General features: G+C 39.2%; 1 protein-coding gene and 2 pseudogenes across 4 annotated transcripts in view; 2 read left to right on the forward strand and 1 right to left on the reverse strand.

Annotated features, from left to right (window-relative positions):
* Positions 1 to 18,023, forward strand: part of RBL2 (RB transcriptional corepressor like 2) — a 51,249-nt gene that overhangs the window by 10,460 nt on the left and 22,766 nt on the right. For 3 of the 4 annotated variants that reach the window (XR_004619274.1, XM_019808744.2, XM_034639623.1), the window contains exons 5-11: positions 3,186 to 3,314; positions 6,949 to 7,109; positions 7,201 to 7,265; positions 7,872 to 8,058; positions 12,223 to 12,389; positions 15,937 to 16,043; positions 16,935 to 17,038. Coding sequence is in view for 3 of the 4 variants with exons in the window: in XM_019808744.2 (XP_019664303.2) it covers positions 3,186 to 3,314; positions 6,949 to 7,109; positions 7,201 to 7,265; positions 7,872 to 8,058; positions 12,223 to 12,389; positions 15,937 to 16,043; positions 16,935 to 17,038 (920 nt within the window). In the remaining variant the exon portion in view is untranslated. Of the gene's footprint in view, positions 1 to 674; positions 1,996 to 3,185; positions 3,315 to 6,948; positions 7,110 to 7,200; positions 7,266 to 7,871; positions 8,059 to 12,222; positions 12,390 to 15,936; positions 16,044 to 16,934; positions 17,039 to 18,023 lie in introns of those variants that run through there. The other variant, XM_034639624.1, reaches the window with a different exon arrangement.
* On the reverse strand, positions 4,758 to 5,660 carry LOC100464126 (annotated as a pseudogene).
* On the forward strand, positions 12,696 to 15,921 carry LOC105236780 (annotated as a pseudogene).

An 18,023-nucleotide genomic window follows, 5' to 3' on the forward strand; every position in this document is an offset into this window, starting at 1 on the left:
AGCCTGCTTCTTTCTCTCCCACTCCCCCTGCTTCTGTTCCCTCTCTCGCTGGCTGTCTCTCTCTGTCAAATAAATAAAATCTTAAAAAATAAATAAATAAAATAAATGTAAGAGATTCTCATTATTAGATCAAGTAGCTCAAATTATTTACTTTTAAGATTAGGTAACTGAGGCCCAAAAACTAGCTGCTAGAAACAGAGCTAGGATTTGAACCCAGATCTAGCTCTCGGTTTCATGCCAGATGCAAAGGCCCTCTAGGAAGGATGTGTCACTCCATTGGTCTTGGCATTTGATGGGTCTGATTATAGCTGGTCCTCCCTCACTCAGTCTTCCTCCCTGAGCTACATGGTTGAATGAAGGTGTTATGCTAAGTGAAATAAGTCAATCAGAGAAAGACAATTATCATATGGTTTCACTGTATGTGGAATATAAGAGATAGTGCAGAGGATCATAGGGGAAGGGATGGAAAACTGAATGGGAGGAGGTCAGAGAGGGAGACAAACCACGAGAGACTCTTGACTCTGGGAAACAAACGGAGGGTTGCGGAGGGGGAAGTGGGTGGGAGGATGGGGCAACTGGATGATGGGCATTGGGGAGGGCACGTGATGTGATGAGCGCTGGGGGTTATATGCAACTGATGAATTATTGAACACTACATCTGAAACTAATGATGTACTATATGTTGGCTAATTGAATTTAAATAAAGAAAAAATCGTTCTGCCAAAAATAAGCTGATATTTTGCTTTCTGTCACACTGTTACGTTTCTTTACTGGAGATAAAGGTGGTATGGTAAGTGGTACAAAATAAAGGTGTAGGAGCATATAAACTATTCTCATAGTGGCAGTCACCCTTGCTGTCACTTTTAGCTTGCCGTGGCTGGGATTATATACGGTATTAATCTTGTTACTCGATTGTGGGCAGGTATATCTGACTTCCGGGATTTTTATCTGTTTTGTTTATGCCTCTTATGGTGTTCGCGTACCTGGGAGTGAATGTGTTTGGTAATATATAAACTATTTACAAAGACTGTTACTGTCCTTATTTACATTTTGGTCTCACTTGATCACCTGGGGTGGCATATTTTTTGTCTCTGCAGTTAACTCAGTGTTTGAGTTTTATTATTCCATCTGTTATTATTTAATCTGAAGAATCTTTGTCTCCTCACTGTCTGACACTATGATCTTTTATGATTACTAGGATCTTTGCTAATAGAGTTTAATTCGTTTTATTCAGTTCTTGATTCAGTTGTTTGGGGGGAGTTGTACTCTTCCACAGCCACCTTTCTCAGGACTTCCCTGCAGCTGTGGGCAATCCCAGATTATCTCATTCCTGATACAGAAGCCGACTTTCTGCCTGTTATCTTTGTTGACTTCCTGTGGCAGGTATACACCAGTGACAAGTTTGGGCTTGTCATCACGAAGGCCTTTGTGGCCTGAAGACCAGTCGGTTCCACTTCCTGTTTCACACTCTTTGATCTCCTGGTTCCTGACAAATAAGCCAACTTTGGAGTTTAAACAAGTTATCTTTATTTGAAAGATAACTTATCTTACAAAGTGAGGTTTATTTCTAAAGTCAGGATTTGAAATGTAAAGTATTTCAGGTTGGGACAGTCTTGGAATTTAAGATTCTGGTCTTTAGGGGGCCTTTCCATTTTTTGTTAGAAGTTACAGTGCTGCTGTGTTTTTTTTTTTTCCTTTATGGCAAGTACAAACCAGTGACAAGTTTAGGCTTGTCAGTGTGATGGGCTTTGTAGCTTGAAACCAGTAGGTGCTACTTCTGGTTTTACATTTGAGAACCTGAGTATACTTTAATATTAAACATCTTTACAGTGGGACCAGGCAAGTTAGTTTGGTTGTATCTATGCAAAACTCAACCTATGAATTATCATTTGTCTTTCTGACAACAGAAAAAAAAATTTTTCTCTTTAATTCATTTAAGTTGATTTGTTGAATGTTTTCATCTATACAAAGAGAGAGTTATCCTGATATGTGGAGGTAAGTGGTAACTTTGGAGGAAAGGAGAGGGGGAAAAAAGCCTGAAACAAAGCAGTGTGTGTGTGTGTGTGTGTGTGTGTGTGTTTGGATGTATTCAGGCATGCATTATGTGTGAAAATGCTGAGGTTTAGAAATAATCCCTCAGAGGTATGTTGGCTATTAAACTTAAATTCATGTGATGTTATAAGAGTGTAAAATCATTAGGAAGCATGCATATGCAGTGTTTAACGAGGAAATGGATATGCTCGAAGTTATAAAAGAAATCTAGAAATATTTCTTAATTTCTGAGAATTAAACTGTTTACCTGCCTGTGAAAACTAATTTCAGTGTTAGACTTAAACTAGCATTGCAGAAATGACATGTTTCGATAGGTTTGAGTTTTGGTATCTTTTTTCTTTGTTACAATCTATCTACATTATTCCTAGGATATTAGCTCTAGACTTAGAGGTCTTTCATTGTGATCCTGTTGTATTAATCTGTATGAGTTTTTATTACTGTGTAGAAAGTATCTAAAATGTTACTGTTAGGAGTCTGATTATAGGCTCTGGTCTTTTTAAAGTATATACATGAAAAACTCTTTTTCAGCTGTTCCCGTCTAAGAGTGTCTAGTAATCCTTTTGTTTGTTTGTTTGTTTTTTTGTTTCCTTCTTAGAACTGCTTTTTGTGCATCCCAAAGATGTTGGACCATCTCATTGTTTGTCTCCATGTATTTTTTTTTTTTACTTTTTTGTTTTTAATTAGTTAAGTTTTAAATTTTAATTCCAGTATAGTTAACATACAGTGTTAATTAGTTTCAGGTGTACAATATCTAGTAATTTTTTAGACAAAAATGTTTTCATACAAAAGAATTTCCTACAGTTTGAGATAATTTATGAAGTTGTTTAAAATTTTCAAAGGAAAAAACCAGTGATAAAATTTTGGTCATCTTCTAGGGATTTAATGCTTATTTAATGAATATTGAGTGAGTGAATGTCGTTTTTAGTAAAGTTTTAGTTCATTACACCCTTAGAAATTTCTTAGACTTTAAGAGTAATATTTCAAAATGTAAATTTGCCAGAACACTTCATGTAGCTTTTGAGTCAGCTTTGGTACAGTGTTACATAATGTCCTTTTAATTAAAGGAAGAAATTACTTTTAAAATATTGTAAAGTTGATGCAAATATACTCTGTAACTGTTTACATTCCTGTAGGTAATTTCCCCATGATTAGTGATGATTTGGTCAATTCTTATCATCTTCTGCTGTGTGCTTTGGACTTGGTTTATGGAAATGCCCTTCAGTGTTCCAATCGTAAAGAACTGGTAAACCCTAATTTTAAAGGTAAGATTATAAATCGGAGATTATTGGACAACTCACATTTCTACATTGTGTTTGCTCTTGGGAGTTGTACACATACCACAGATTTCTAGCATCAGAGAACATAAGTGTTTTGAAAAGCTCCATCATCATGGTTCTCCAGAGTACTTATAACTACTTATCTCTAGGAGTTCAGCTCTCTGTAAAAATATTTATGGAAAAAGCAGTTGCAAATATTACAAAGTGTAAAGTCTTACTTGACGACTTGAGGAGTTTCTGCAGTATATACTCATCAAGAAGAAGGAATTAAAAAACCCAGAGTAGCAAAGTGACATTAAAACTGATGATGTTTTTCTACATTGCCAGGCTTTGTGCCTGACACACAGTAGGAGGTCAAAATGGATTTATTGAAATTCTCTTCATTTCAAATTTTTTCCTACAGAGGAGGAGTAGTAATGGTTGTAAATAAGTAAAATGAGTTTTTAGCTCTTAAACTAAAAGATGAATAGAAGTGATTATTTTGGCAATGCATTTAGCGGGTTTTAAGGTATGTAATTTCTATGAGTGATTTACAGTAAGAGACCAAATCATAACTTACAGGCAATTAGTATTATAAATATTAAACAGTATCTGTAGAGCTAGTACATAATGCTGTTGCTATTTGAATAATACCACGGTAGGATTCTGAGTGATTTTCAGTTTTGGGGTGGTTACAATTAGAGAGATTGTCTGACTCTCCAGGTAGATTTTTAAAGTTAGGGAGTTAGTTACCTAGTTGCTCCTGCTTTGGTACATTTAATGTTTTTGATTTGATGTTTTTTTTTCTCTTGTTTCCTTCTAACTCCCTTTTATATTTCTATATGGTGACTGCTTTTCATTTTTCCCCTCTTATTTAGTTTTTCTCATACTGAATCTAGGGCAAGAGTAAGCTGTAAATCAACATGTTAAATGCTTCCAATATAATGAAGTGAAAGCATATAAACTATACATACTTTGAATAGTAATGTTTTTCAAAGTCGTATTTTTTATTTGAATGTCAGACTTATTTGCAAAGTTGTATTTTATTTTTTTTTAGATCTTGCAGCAATATACTAAAATTGTTTCTTGACGTTTTTTTCTTAAATGTCTCCAGATAAATAATTGAATAAGTGCAATCTTTTGAGTAGTGATACACTTTACTTCTGTTTGCTATTTATTTATTTTCGTTTAAGTATAATTAACATACAATGTCATATTGGTTTCAAGTGTACAGCATAGTGATTTGACAATTCTGTACATAACCCAGCACTCACCACGGTAAGTGTAGTCACTATCTTTCACCACACAATGTTATTACATTGTTACTGACTATATTCTTTATGTTGTACTTTTCGTCTCCATGACTTATATTTATTTTAGCTACTTGGCGAATAAGTTTTTTTATTGTCTTTATCTAAAAAACCTTCATAGAAATTGTGTTTTGGTTGATTAGCTCTCAGCAGCCTGCTCCTGAGCTCTAAGGAAGTTTGCCTTCTTCTGAGCTACGCTATCTTTCTTCTGGGCAAGAGACATTTTGGGATGGTTGCACCTCTTCTTTTTAACTTCTGTCTTAGGCTTCTTCTCACAGACTGGCTTCTCTCATGTAGCAGCGAGAGCTTTCTTATACATCTCCTTCACCATGTCCAGAGATACTTTGTTCTTTATGTATTAACAGAAGTGTTCCTTGTAAGCATCTTCATCTTCTTCCATTAGGTAACACATTTAATCTGCAATATTCTGATCCATGATATGCTTCTGATGTACTTCTCCATTGAATTCCTTGCTTTCCAAATCATAACCAAGGAATTGTTTGGTACTGTGAGCAACAGACAGGCCTCCATCCACAGCTCCCTCGAGGGCCCCCGGATTTTATTTCCGGTAGTAGTTCTGGCCAGCCCTGCATCCAAACAGCAGGTGAAGGCACCAGGTTCACCGTTAGTGTTTTCCACATTGCGTTCCTCTCCAGTCACCTCCGCTTGGCCTTCCTAGGTCGTGTCCCTACCAGACCTGTTGAGAAGCCCGCAGGCCGGCAGCAGGTCTGTATGATATGCTGCAGCAACATTTTTCAGGTCAGCCTTCACACCATACTTTGGGAGTTCATGAGTATGAACTGCACAAGCTATCATTTCTCTTTCTGTATGGACATGAACAATCTGACAAATGATTTCTCTGTTGGTTACGTGGACCATCATCTGTATTTGGGTGTGTCGTACTTATTTTATCCAGAATTACCAAGCATTTCTGAGCACAGTTACCAGTTTTACCCTCTTGTCGTCTTCTACATTTCACTTGGTATCTCTTGATGCAAGCCTTGTTCTTGACAACTTCAACATATGCCATCCTACGGAACAGAGACTGGCATCTGCAGCTCACCACAGACCAGCAGGCCAGCAGTACTCTGTGGGGGGAAGACTTACTATGTTACCCCTGGAAGTTTGTACCTCCTAATCCCTTTTATCTGTTTTGTCCAATCCCCCATCCACCTCTGCTCTGGCAACCAGCAGCTTGATTTCTGTACTTAAGAGTCTGTTTTTTGTTTGCTTGTTTGTTGTGCTTTATAGATTCCATTTGTAAGTGAAATCTCATGGTATCTTGTCTGTCACTTAGTATAATACCATCTAAGTCCATCCATGTTGTTGTAAATGGCAATATCTCATTCTTTTTTTTTTTTTTTTTACAGCTGAGTAATATTCCTCTGTGTGTGTGTGTGTGTGTGTGTGAGAGAGAGAGAGAGAGAGAGAGAGAGAGAGAGATTCATCTTTCAATGGACACTTGGGTAGCTTCCATATCATGGCTATTGTAAATAATGCTGCAATAAACATGGGGGTGCGTGTCTTTCTGAATTAGTGTTTTCATTTTCTTTAGGTAAATACCCAGTAGAATTACTGGATCATATGGTATTTCTATTTTAAGTTTTTGGAGGAAATTCCATACTGTTTTCCATAGTGGCTGCACCAAATTATAATCCCACCACTAGTGCATATGAGGAATCCCTTTTCAGCACATCCTCACCAACGCTTGTTATTTCTTGTCTTTTTGATACTAGCCATTCTGACTGGTGTGAGGTGGTATCATTGTGGTTTTGATTTGCTTTTCCCTGATGATGAATGATATTGAGCATCTTTTCGTGTGTCTGTTGGCCATCTGGATGTCTTCTTTGGAAAAATGTCTGTTGAGGTCCTCTGCCCATTTTTTAAATAGATTGTTTGGTTTTTTGGTGTTGAGTTGTATGAATTCTTTATATATTTTGGATATTAACCCCTTATTGGATAAATCATTTGCAGATTTCTTTTCCCATTCACTAGGTTGCCTTTTTTTTTTTTTTGATGGTTTCCTTTGTTCTGCAGAAGCTTTTTATTTTGCTGTTGTCTCAATAGTTTGTTTTTGTTTCCCTTGCCTCAGGAGACATGTCCATAACTATGTTGCCAAGGATGATGTTGAAGAGATTACTGCCTATGTTTTCTTTTGTCTATTTGCTATTTTTGAGGTATATTTAGAGTCAAATTAGGCCCTTATGTACTGTTTCCTAAATACTTACACGCTAACTCACATGCTGATTAGACTCTGTATTTTCGTTTATTACAGTTTGACTCCTTGAATGCTACCTGATCTCTCTGTTCTGTGATCTTATTCATTATAGGCCTGTCTGAAGATTTTCATGCTAAGGATTTTAAACCTTCCTCCGACCCACCTTGTGTCATTGAAAAACTCTGTTCCTTACATGATGGCCTCGTTTTGGAAGCAAAGGGAATAAAAGAACATTTCTGGAAACCCTATATTAGGAAACTTTATGAAAAAAAGGTTTGTAAGTAGTAAAGAAGTAATGTGAAAATATTTCCAGGGAAAGATTTGTTTTAATATGATGACTTAAGGTTCTTTTCTTTCATCGTAGCTCCTTAAGGGAAAAGAAGAAAATCTTACGGGGTTTTTAGAACCTGGGAATTTTGGAGAGAGTTTGTGAGTACTTCTGTTATCATTTTAATATTTTAAATTTTATACTTAGAAAATCTCAGAGTTTACTGTTTTTATTGTTTGTACCCTGGAAATTTGGAATATGTTTTGTGGGAAAACATAGGAAAGCAGTAAAAAATTCCATCAACTGTTAGTCTAAGCACATGGTTTTAAATTTATTGAAAATTGCGTGGTTGTTCTTTAAAGCTTTAATAGTTAAGCTTTTGGACCATAATTTTTGAGATAAATTCTTTTGGAACTATATAGGTTAAAAACGATGGTGGGAAAGTTGTGAGGTCTTCACAGATGCCTAGAGCAGCTAGGAAGGATAACTCAGCATGTCACTAGAAACTGCACCTGCCAGGACACAGAGCACCCACCCTGAAACTCTGTCCGCGAAGTACACCTGTACGGAGGAGCGGCATGGCGTAGCAAGCTTGTCTTTCATACACCTCAATTTTTATTATTAGCAGTGATCTGCAATTTAGCTTTCACAAAATTATTACAACTTCTTAGTAAATAAAAAAAGTGAAATAAGTGTCCTAAAACATGAACTGAAATGGCATTTCTGTGAGTGTACATGTCTCTTGTTATGTTTTTTTCCCCCTATAGTAAAGCCATCAATAAGGCCTATGAGGAGTATGTGTTATCTGTTGGGAATTTAGATGAAAGGATATTTCTTGGAGAGGATGCTGAGGAGGAAATTGGGACTCTCTCCAGGTGTCTGAATTCTGGTTCAGGAACAGAGACGGCTGAAAGGGTGCAGATGAAAAACATCTTGCAGCAGCACTTCGACAAGGTGAGCTGGCCAGGGCCAGGAGAGAGGAAATGCAGGAGCAGATGTGCTGGATGTTTTATATGGGTGCGTGTGTGTATGTTGTACTTCCTCCAGTATGAAAAAGAAAATGCTGGTCATACTTAATTGAAAAAGTTGTCTCTGTGTTTACTGATTTAATTTTTGTTAACATCAACTTCTAAAGTTTTGGGGTAGACCTGAGAGAGCATTTAATATAAATTTAAATGAGTGTATCATGCTGATAGCTCTTGGTTTTGAAAAAATGGGCCAGTAACATGCAGTCGTTACTTCTTGAACATAGTAGACATAGAAAATGTCAGTTGACCTGAGGGGTGCCTTCATCTAGACACTAGAGAAACTGAGAATCTGTAGTCTTTAGGAAAATTCTGTTAAACTGAGTTTCAGGATCATGGTGTTATTTCTTGCATACACTTAGGGTGATGGAGACTAAGTTTCCCTTCTGTTGTGAGATGTTCACAGAAAATATACAGCTTCTGAAAAGTGCTTCCAGCAGCAGTGTGGATAATTCCAAGGGGTAACTCACCTGTAAGATCAGACTTAAGACTGGTTTGTTTATTCATTCAACAAATATTTTAAAGGTATTCTACATGCCAGAGAGTGTCCTGGATACTGGGGATACACCAGTGAACAAAAGAGCCATGAATATCCTGTTTTATATTCCAATGTGGGGAGATAGATAACCAAGCAAGTAAATATGTAGGACATCAGATGATGATATATGAAGAGTAGTAGTACAGAGTATTGGGGAGAAGGGAGAGTGAGGGGGCCTTGGGCTGCTAGAGATGGGGTGGTGGGGAAAGGAGGTGACATCAACAGATGTGAAGTGAGTGAGGAAGCAAGTCATGTGAAGAGCTGGGAAATGTGGTTTGGAAGCCCAGAGAACAACAAGTGCCAAGCCTCGCAGTGGGAACATGGTTGGCTTTTTGGAGGAACCGTGAGAATGCTATGTGGTAGGAATAGAATGAGTGAAAGAGTGATTAAAAAGTGAGGGTCGGGTGGACACAAGGGACAGGAGCACCATATAGGGCTTTGGAAGCTGTAGTAAGGATTTTGCCTTTCCCCTGATTGGGAGGAAGGCCATTAGGAAGGTGTTACGGGAAACAGTGACTGAATCAGTCTGATTGACATTTTTAAAGGTCTCGTGAGGAGGTGTTTCAGGGGGCAAGGTGGAAGAAGGGAATTGAGAGGCTGTTGCAGTTCTGGTGATAGCTCACGGTGGTTTGGACCAGAGCAGTGGTTGTTACTGGGGCTCTGTTAGGGAGAGGGCACCCACAGGATTGCCTGATGGCTTGGATCCAGGGTGTGAGAGAAAGAAGACAGTGATGACTCCAATTCATAAATGGTGTGAAAGCTGAAGTCCTTACGAAGGCCTCCACGGTCTTCAGTGATCCAGCCCTGCCGCCCCTCTGAATCCATCTCCTACCAGCCACATAAACCTCAGTTCTCATTCCTCACATGTGCCAAGCATATCCCAACTCAAAGCCTGCGCTCTTGCTGCTTCCTCTGCCTAGAACATGTTTCTTCGAGATATTCATGTGGTTTACTTCCTCACTTCATTCAGGTCACTGATAGACTGACCACTGTACAGAATAATAACCACCAGCTTCCTCCCCAGCCTTCAGCACTTCCTTTCCCTCTTACTCTGCAATTAGTGTTCCTCTTAGTATTTGTCACTGTCTTAAGGCAAGTGGGTGTGTAGAAAGAACTGTCTGACAGTAGATAGATACAAAGATAGAAAAAAAAATCGTTTGTTATGCATCTCCCTGCATTAGAATATCAGCTTCATAAGGACTGTGATCCATGCTGTCTTCAGTGCCTGGCGCATAGTAGGCATTCCATGAATAGTTACTGTTGACATTTATTCAGGGGGAAGAACAAGTCTGGGGGAAAAAATCCAGAGTACGCGCATTAGGATGGTATGTTAGTTTGAGATGCCTTTTATTTATTTATTTTTTTAAAGGTGTCCTGCAGCGAAGTTGAGTAGGCAGTTTAGATATACAAGATTGGAGTTCACAGCAGAGGTCAGGGCTGGGTGTGTAGGGTCTGGAGACATCAGGATATAGGTGGCTTTTAAAGCCATGGAATGAAGAGAGGTTACCTGGCAGTCTAAGCTGATGGAGAATAAGAGAGGTCTAAGGATAGCGGGGTCTCCAAGATTTAGAAGTCTTTACTTGGAAAAGGGATATCCTAACATTTAAAAATATCAATATTTATACCTGAATCAAAGAAAGACTTCTTGATCGGAGTGCGCAGGAAGCCTTAAGCCCAGAACTAAACAGTGCTCCCAAGAAGCCGCAGGCTGACCTTGGGGACCTGGGCAGAAACTGTTTGTGGTTGTCCTGCCTTGTTCCCTTCGCAGAGGCACTGCGCCCTGTGGCCAGTGTGAGACGCTGCTGTCTGCTGTTGCTTTCCTGTACACGGGCAAGGAAAAAGCACTGGTTCATAGGGAGGAAGCTGGGTAGAGTAGGGAGTAGCCTTCTGAATGTAGTTAACCTACCCAGATCATCCTACAGATCTAAAAAATTTATAAAATTAATTTCCTTGAAACCAAGTGGAAGGAAGTCTTGGCTCTATCCTGTTTAAGTCACAGAGGAAGCATATAGATTTCTGTCTGTATGGTGATTTTCTGTGCTTATCTATATTGCATCAAACTTGAATAGTTTGTTGTGCCGGGTGAAAATTTTGCTATGTGTTTTTACAACTATCTCTAGAATAAATATACTTACTACGTGGGGCGCCTGGGTGGCGCAGTCATGAAGCGTCTGCCTTCGGCTCAGGGCGTGATCCCAGCGTTCTGGGATTGAGCCCCACATCAGGCTTCTCTGCTAGGAGCCTGCTTCTTTCCTCTCCCACTCCCCCTGCTGTGTTCCCTCTCTCGCTGGCTGTCTCTCTCAAATAAATAAATAAAACCTTTAAATAAATAAATAAATAAACTTACTACATAGGGAAACAGTTTATCCTGAATATTAAAAAACACTCTGAAACTGTCTTAACCCTTCAGAGTTTATTAGAAAAAAGTAGAAAATATGTTTCACTAGTATATGTATTCATGCTTAAATTCTTGGACATTAAGTCATATAATTTTCTTTTTTTTTTTTTTTTAAGATTTTATTTATTTGACAGAGATAGAGACAGCCAGCGAGAGAGGGAACACAAGCAGGGGGAATGGGAGAGGAAGGAGCAGGCTCATAGAGGAAGAGCCTGATGGGGGCTCGATCCCACAATGCCGGGATCACACCCTGAGCCGAAGGCAGACGCTTAACCGCTGTGCCACCCAGGCGCCCCTAAGTCATATAATTTTCATATTTATATTCAAGAAAGTTGACTTGAATGTATTTCCCTGAAGGTCTGTCTCCTTTAGGGGGGAAAGATGGATAGATTCCTGTAACTAAAGGTAAAGGAGGGGCAGGAAGGCTGAAGCAAGCTGTTTGTTCTGTGTCAGGCTGTGTTTTCGTCCAGGAGGGTTGTTTCATCCCACCTCTCTGAAGCAGATTGATGATTTAGGTGGGCTTATGTTAAATCATGGAATTCATTTGGGCCAGGTTTAATTCACTGCTTTCTTTTGTCAATCTGTGAGTAGTCAGAAAAAAGTAATAGATGGGAGCTGTGAAATTCTGTTTCTCAGAGATATTCTTAATAGTTTATTGCTTATTTGTGCCTTTCGGCTTAGGTTTGAAGTAGGGATACTAGGGAACTATGCCTTATCATAAAGGTTTAACTTTTTTTTTTAAGATTTTATTTATTTATTAGTGAGAGAGAGAGAGCATGAGTGGGGGAGAGGGAGAAGCAGACTCCCTGCTGAGCAGGGAGCCCGTTGTGGGGCTCGATCCCAGGAGCCTGAGATCATGACCTGAGCTGAAGGCAGACACAACCGACTGAGCCACCCAGGTTCTCCTTAAGGGTTAAACTGTTAAGAGACAAACTTCCTAGTTGGCTAAAATACAAATTGTCCTTTCACACATCTTCACATGGAGGGTGGTGTCTCCCAGTGGTGGTGTTACGTTTCAGTTCCAAGAATGGTGATATATGAATCACTGAAATTTATTGATAAAGTCTGATTGGTTTAAATTCTCATTTGTGAAGCAATTGAAAGTCATTCTGACCTAAAATAATGTTCTCTCCCCTTTTACCCCCCTCCCCATTTAGTCTAAAGCACTTAGAATCTCCACACCACTTACCGGGGTGAGGTACATGAAGGATAATAGCCCTTGTGTGACCCCCGTGTCTACGGCAACACACAGCTTGAGCCGTCTTCACACCATGCTAACAGGCCTTAGGAATGCACCGAGTGAGAAACTGGAACAGATTCTGAGGTTAGTTTGAGCCCTTTTTGCCTTGTAAGATTTGATTGTTGACCATTTTCTGTTATAATTTTTTAATTTTTAGTGCCTTAATTCACTCATTATTAATTGTATACCAGTAGCATGTGCAGACCCTGTTGTTAGTCTGTGGAGGACATAGTAACGTGGGATGTATGAATAGAAGGTGATCGTTTTTCCTCAGTATCTTGTGTGTTCCAGCTGTTATCACAGAAGACCATAGAAATGGGTGACTTATAAACAACAATAATTAATTTCTCACAGTTCTTTGGGCTGCAAGTCCAAGATCAAGGTGCCAAGATGCAGTGTCTGGTGAGAACTGCTTCCTGGTCTTTTTGCTGTCCTCACGTGGTGTGAGGAGGCGAGGGAGCTCTCCAGGGCCTCTTTCATAAGGGCACTAATCCCATTCACGGGGGCTCCACCGTCATGACCTAATCGCCTCCCAAAAGGCCCCACCGCCAGATACCATCACATTGGGGATTAGGTTTCAACATCAGAATTTGGAGGGAGAGCATAAATATTCAGCCCACTGCACTCAGATTTCTTGTATGTAGTATAGGAGACAGTAACTAACAGCACTACACTGTAGACGAGAGCACCAAATTGTTACCAGCTGTTTTATCTTAAGATTTCGGGGAAAGAAGGATCAACAAAGATGGGAGTTGTCAAAGGACTCCATGAAGAGGATTGGACCCGAGCATATTTCTGAGGGGTGGGTCAGATTTGAAAAGATAAACACTTTCATTCATAACTAATGTCAAACTGCAGTAACTTCTGTAAGGTCTATAGAATACCCTTACCCTGAAAACGAAGTTAACTGCCTTTAGTCCTTTCATCTGCCTAAGACTGGTGGGAATAACATTGAGCTTTAGTGAAAAGCATAATAGACTGAATCTTATGACCTGTGCATAGTTTTTGCAAATTTATTTGAAAAAATTACCTCCCAGGCCCCTCCTAGTTCTAAAAAGTACAGGATTTGTTGGCGTAGACCCTCTAGGAGCCCATTTTGTTGCTGGTGGTGTAGCGTAAGAAGGCCCAGTATACACACTTCGTAATTCCTTATTCACAGCTGGACTCCTTAAATACCATGAAGTCTGCTTTATTTATAAACTTGATTGTGATTAATACCCAGTAGGCTATGGCTGTATGGCCTCTTCCTAAGTCATGTTTCTCACACCCTGTTTACGTAGAATACAGAAGCATTTTATAAATACGTTTTAGAAGACTGACTTATAATCTACAGATTTCTTTAGAATCTCTAGGCGTAGCAGCTTCTTTAATCTTAAACACCGTTAGTGGGGATAAATATTACCAGTAAATATTAGGTAAAACCAGAGTCCTGTTTTCTGTTAAAAGGTACCTGTGTGTGTTCATAAATAAAATTCTGCTTGAATCTGATATTCAGTAGCTAACTCTGACGGGATTATAACTGATTTTTATTTTCTTTGTAATTTTCTAAACTTGCTAAGCTTTTACAGTGAGTATGTGTATCTGTGATCAGGATAAAAACATAGTTGCTTCAGCACAGTCATGCTGAGCTAGCATTGGCACCTGGAATTGGACAGGGCTACAACCTCTGCTGTGCCCACCACTTCCCACGACCTCTGGGCCAGGGACCCCCACAAAGTGAGCGAGCTTCAGGCCTTCATGAAAATGTGTAAGCAGGATCCGAGCATTCTGCACACCGAGGAGATGCACTTCCTGAAGGAGTGGGTGGAGAGCATGGAGGGTAAAATATTACCGGCCACTCCTAAAACTAAATCACGAGAAAATATCAAGAAAGAAAAAACAGATAGTAAGAAGGCAGAGGAAAACATAACCATCAAGACAAACCATCAAGTGAGGAAAGTGGTCTACAAATTGACAGTGAAGCTGTGATTGAACCAAATACTGATGCCCCTCAAGAAACAGGAGATGACAATGTAGAGATGACTAGGGAAATGACGGATCAGGCAAATGATAAAAAAGTGGCTGCCATTGATGCCCTAAATGATGGTGAACTACAGAAAGCCATTGACTTGCTCACAGATGCCATCAAGCTGAATCCTCGCTTGGCCATTCTGTATGCTAGGAGAGCCGGTGTCTTCATCAAATTACAGAAGCCAAATGCTGCCATCCAAGACTGTGACAGAGCTGTTGAAATAAATCCTGATTCAGCTCAGCTTTGCAAGCGGCAAGGGAAGGCACACAGACTTCTGGGCCACTGGGAAGAAGCAGTACATGATTTTGCCCTGGCTCATAAACTGGATTATGATGAAGATGCTAGCGCGTGCTGAAAGAAGTTCAGCCAAGGGCCCAGAAGACTGCCAAACATCAGAGAAAGTATGAGTGAAAAAGTGAAGAAGATCAAAGAAAGAATGGAAAGGATTAAGAAGGTTCAGGAAGAACATGAGGGAGCCCAGAAGGAGGAAGAAGCCAGATGAAGGTCAGGAGCCCAGACTGGCTCTTTTCTGGGCGGCTTTCCTATAGGAATGCCTAGAATGGCAGGGGGAGCCTGGAATGGCAGGGAAGCCTGGCCTCAATGAAATTTTTAGTGACCCAAAGGTTCTTGCCACCACGCAGGATCCAGAAGTTATGGTGGCCTTCTGGGATGTGGCCTGGAACCCAGCAAATGTGTCAAATATCAGAGCAACCCAACAGCTTATGAATCTCATCAGTAAATTGTCGAACTTGGAGGTCAAGCATAATGCCCTTCAGATGAATAAAACCCTTGCTGAAGGAAAAAACAACTTAGATCACCAAATAGATATTGCAGTAATACAGTGTACCTCTGACCTTCTCATGGAGAAAAAGCTGGGGTGCTGTGAAGAGAATCCCCACCCCTCTGCCTCATGTGCAACCCAACCATTCTGTAGTGATTTCCCATTGGGTATTCATTCATTCACATGTTTTCCCACCAGGAACTCCTAGGAATTTTAAACCTTAAAAATATTTAAAAACAAGCCAAGAGGGTGTGTTAATCCCTAAAACAAACAAACAAAAAAACCGAAGACGATGTTGCAGAGGCCCACGTGATGATAATTTGTATAATGCTTCTGCATTGAGTGAATATTGCCTTTCTAATTAAAAAAAAACAACACCGATGAAATAAACCTCGTTTAGGCGGAAGAGCTGTAGAGTGCCAGTGATGGTTTGTATGAGTCTGTAGTGTGGTTATATACCTCCTCTTCTGTTTCCTTCCAGGAGTTCCTAATGGGGCTTGTATTGCCCTCTGAGGAAACAGTTGAAGGCAGTTGTGTTTGTTACCAGTGATTGCAGATGTTAGGGTAGGTGGGGGCCGGTCAAGGCTGCTGAACCTAACCGCGGTGAAGGTGCAGCTCCACACGAGAAACACTTTCTTCACTTACAATGGTTATACCAGCACTTTTGATAAGGAGGTATGGGATTTCCTAGAATAATTTGGGAAATGTGTAGTTTTTGTTCAAGGTATTTTAAATTTACAGGTTAGTAAAATTACAGAGTTTAAATAGTTTATTACTTTGTGACTGGGAAACCTTTCAGTCGGATAATTTCTTACTCTTTTTTTTTTTTTTTTCCTTAGGACGTGTTCCCGAGATCCAACACAGGCCATTGCCAACAGATTGAAAGAAATGTATGAAATATATTCTCAGCATTGCCAGTCAGATGAGGATTTCAGTAATTCTAAAGGTAAGGCTTCCTACTGTCCATCTTGTTCTCATCTTTGAGATTTAACTACATGGAGTCCTTTCTTGGTAAGTGAATCACAAATATGAAGAATAGATTTAGGACTTTAGGTTGAGGGCTAGAATATGGATGTCCAGTTTTCCTGTCAACCAAGTGGTTTCTGGGCCCTTCACCATAAGAGAAAATGTAGACTGATGTCTGGTGCTTTGCAAAATCTTTAGTTTCATTTGTAGACGGGATATTATTAAATTTAGAAGTATAGTGATTCTTCAAAATATTGAGAATAAGTTCAGAAGATACAGCTGTTTCATGCCCATACCTGTTCTAGAAGTTGTCCGATGTTATGAATTAGCACCAAGTGTGAGTGGAATAGTAAACCAATTATATATACCTCTTAGCATAGAGCTGCTCAGTTCAAACTTACCAAAAAAAAAAAAAGTGTGACTCTTAATGGAATCCTGTTACAGTTTTTAAGTGCAAATTTCATTTCACAGGGGCGCCTGGGTGGCTCAGTGGGTTAGGCGTGTGCCTTCAGCCCAGGTCATGATCCCAGGGTCCTGGGATCGAGTCCCACATCAGGCTCCTTGCTCAATGGGGAGTCTTCTCCTCCTCCTTTTTCCTGCTGCTCCCCCTGCTTTTGCTCTCTCCCTCTCTGTCAAATAAATAAAATCTTTAAAAAAAAATTTCATTTCATAGTTTTAGAAAAATGTTACTATGGTTACCATGAAGAAAGTTAAGAAATCTTAGGAATGATTGGAACAGCAGCTGTAGGAAGTGCATATATATGAAGTAATTGGTTGTTTTTTATTTTTATTTTGTAGGCAGGGAATGGGGTAGACTCTCACTTTCTACAGTATGTTCTTTGCATGTGACTTTTGTCTTTTATTTATGCAGAAATTGCCAGCAAACATTTTCGTTTTGCAGAGATGCTTTATTATAAAGTATTAGAATCTGTTATTGAACAGGAACAGAAAAGACTGGGAGACATGGATTTATCTGTGAGTAAATCACCAATGTATTGGTCAGCGCAATAAAATGTAATTTCCTTTCAGCCCTACCCATACAAAACCCAGCCTAAACTAAACAAAAGATAAAACCGTAGCTTTGAGGGAGTAAGATTGGCAGCTGAGGAACCTCATGTCTTGAGTGTCTTCGCCTCTGGTCCCCCACTTGGTGTTTCTCAGTGCGGCAGGCCGTGTACTAGAACTCACGGCTTCTGTGGGCAGTAAGACTCTGCAGTCAAAGACTGAAACATTCAGACTTAATGTAAGTTGAGTTTTTAGAATGCATGAACTTATTAACTGGCACATTCCCTGAACAAGCCTTGTTAGGCAAGAATAAGTTGAGTATTGTCTAGATATTTAACGTAAATATTCAGCCATTGCTCTTTGACCAAGAAAATTGTTTTTTCTAGATTTCATTAGTCAAGAAATATAAATTGATTTTAAAATAAGTAGTATTTACTTTTAATGACATCAATAAAAGTGATTTTTAAAAACTTTTAAAAACTATTTTTTAAAATATTTTAGAGAAAATTATAAAACTGATAATTGTTCTAATTTCTTGTAACTATTTACATTTCTTTTTTATACATGAAATTATGGCTATAGGAATTTAAAAGGCTGTTAAGACAAATTTTTAAATTTTTAAACATACGGAATGGTGTATAAAACACAGTTGCAGTTTAGGGGCTAATAATAAGTGGACACCTATATACCCACCTACAAACCTTACTAAACAATTTTTTATTGTAGTAAGATATATATAACATAAAATTTACCATTTTAAGCATTTTTAAGTGTACGATTCAGTGGCATTAAGTAAATTCACAGTGTTGTGCAGCCCTCACCACCAGCCATCTTCAGAACTTTTTCATCATCCCCAACTGAAAGTCTATACCCATTAAGCAGTGACTCCCCATTCTCACCTCCCTTGAGCTCCTGGTAATCTCTACTCTAATTTCTGTCTCCACCAATTAACCTG

Source organism: Ailuropoda melanoleuca, chromosome 12 (genome assembly GCF_002007445.2).
Source record: "Ailuropoda melanoleuca isolate Jingjing chromosome 12, ASM200744v2, whole genome shotgun sequence".
Classification (NCBI taxonomy): Eukaryota; Metazoa; Chordata; class Mammalia; order Carnivora; family Ursidae; genus Ailuropoda; species Ailuropoda melanoleuca.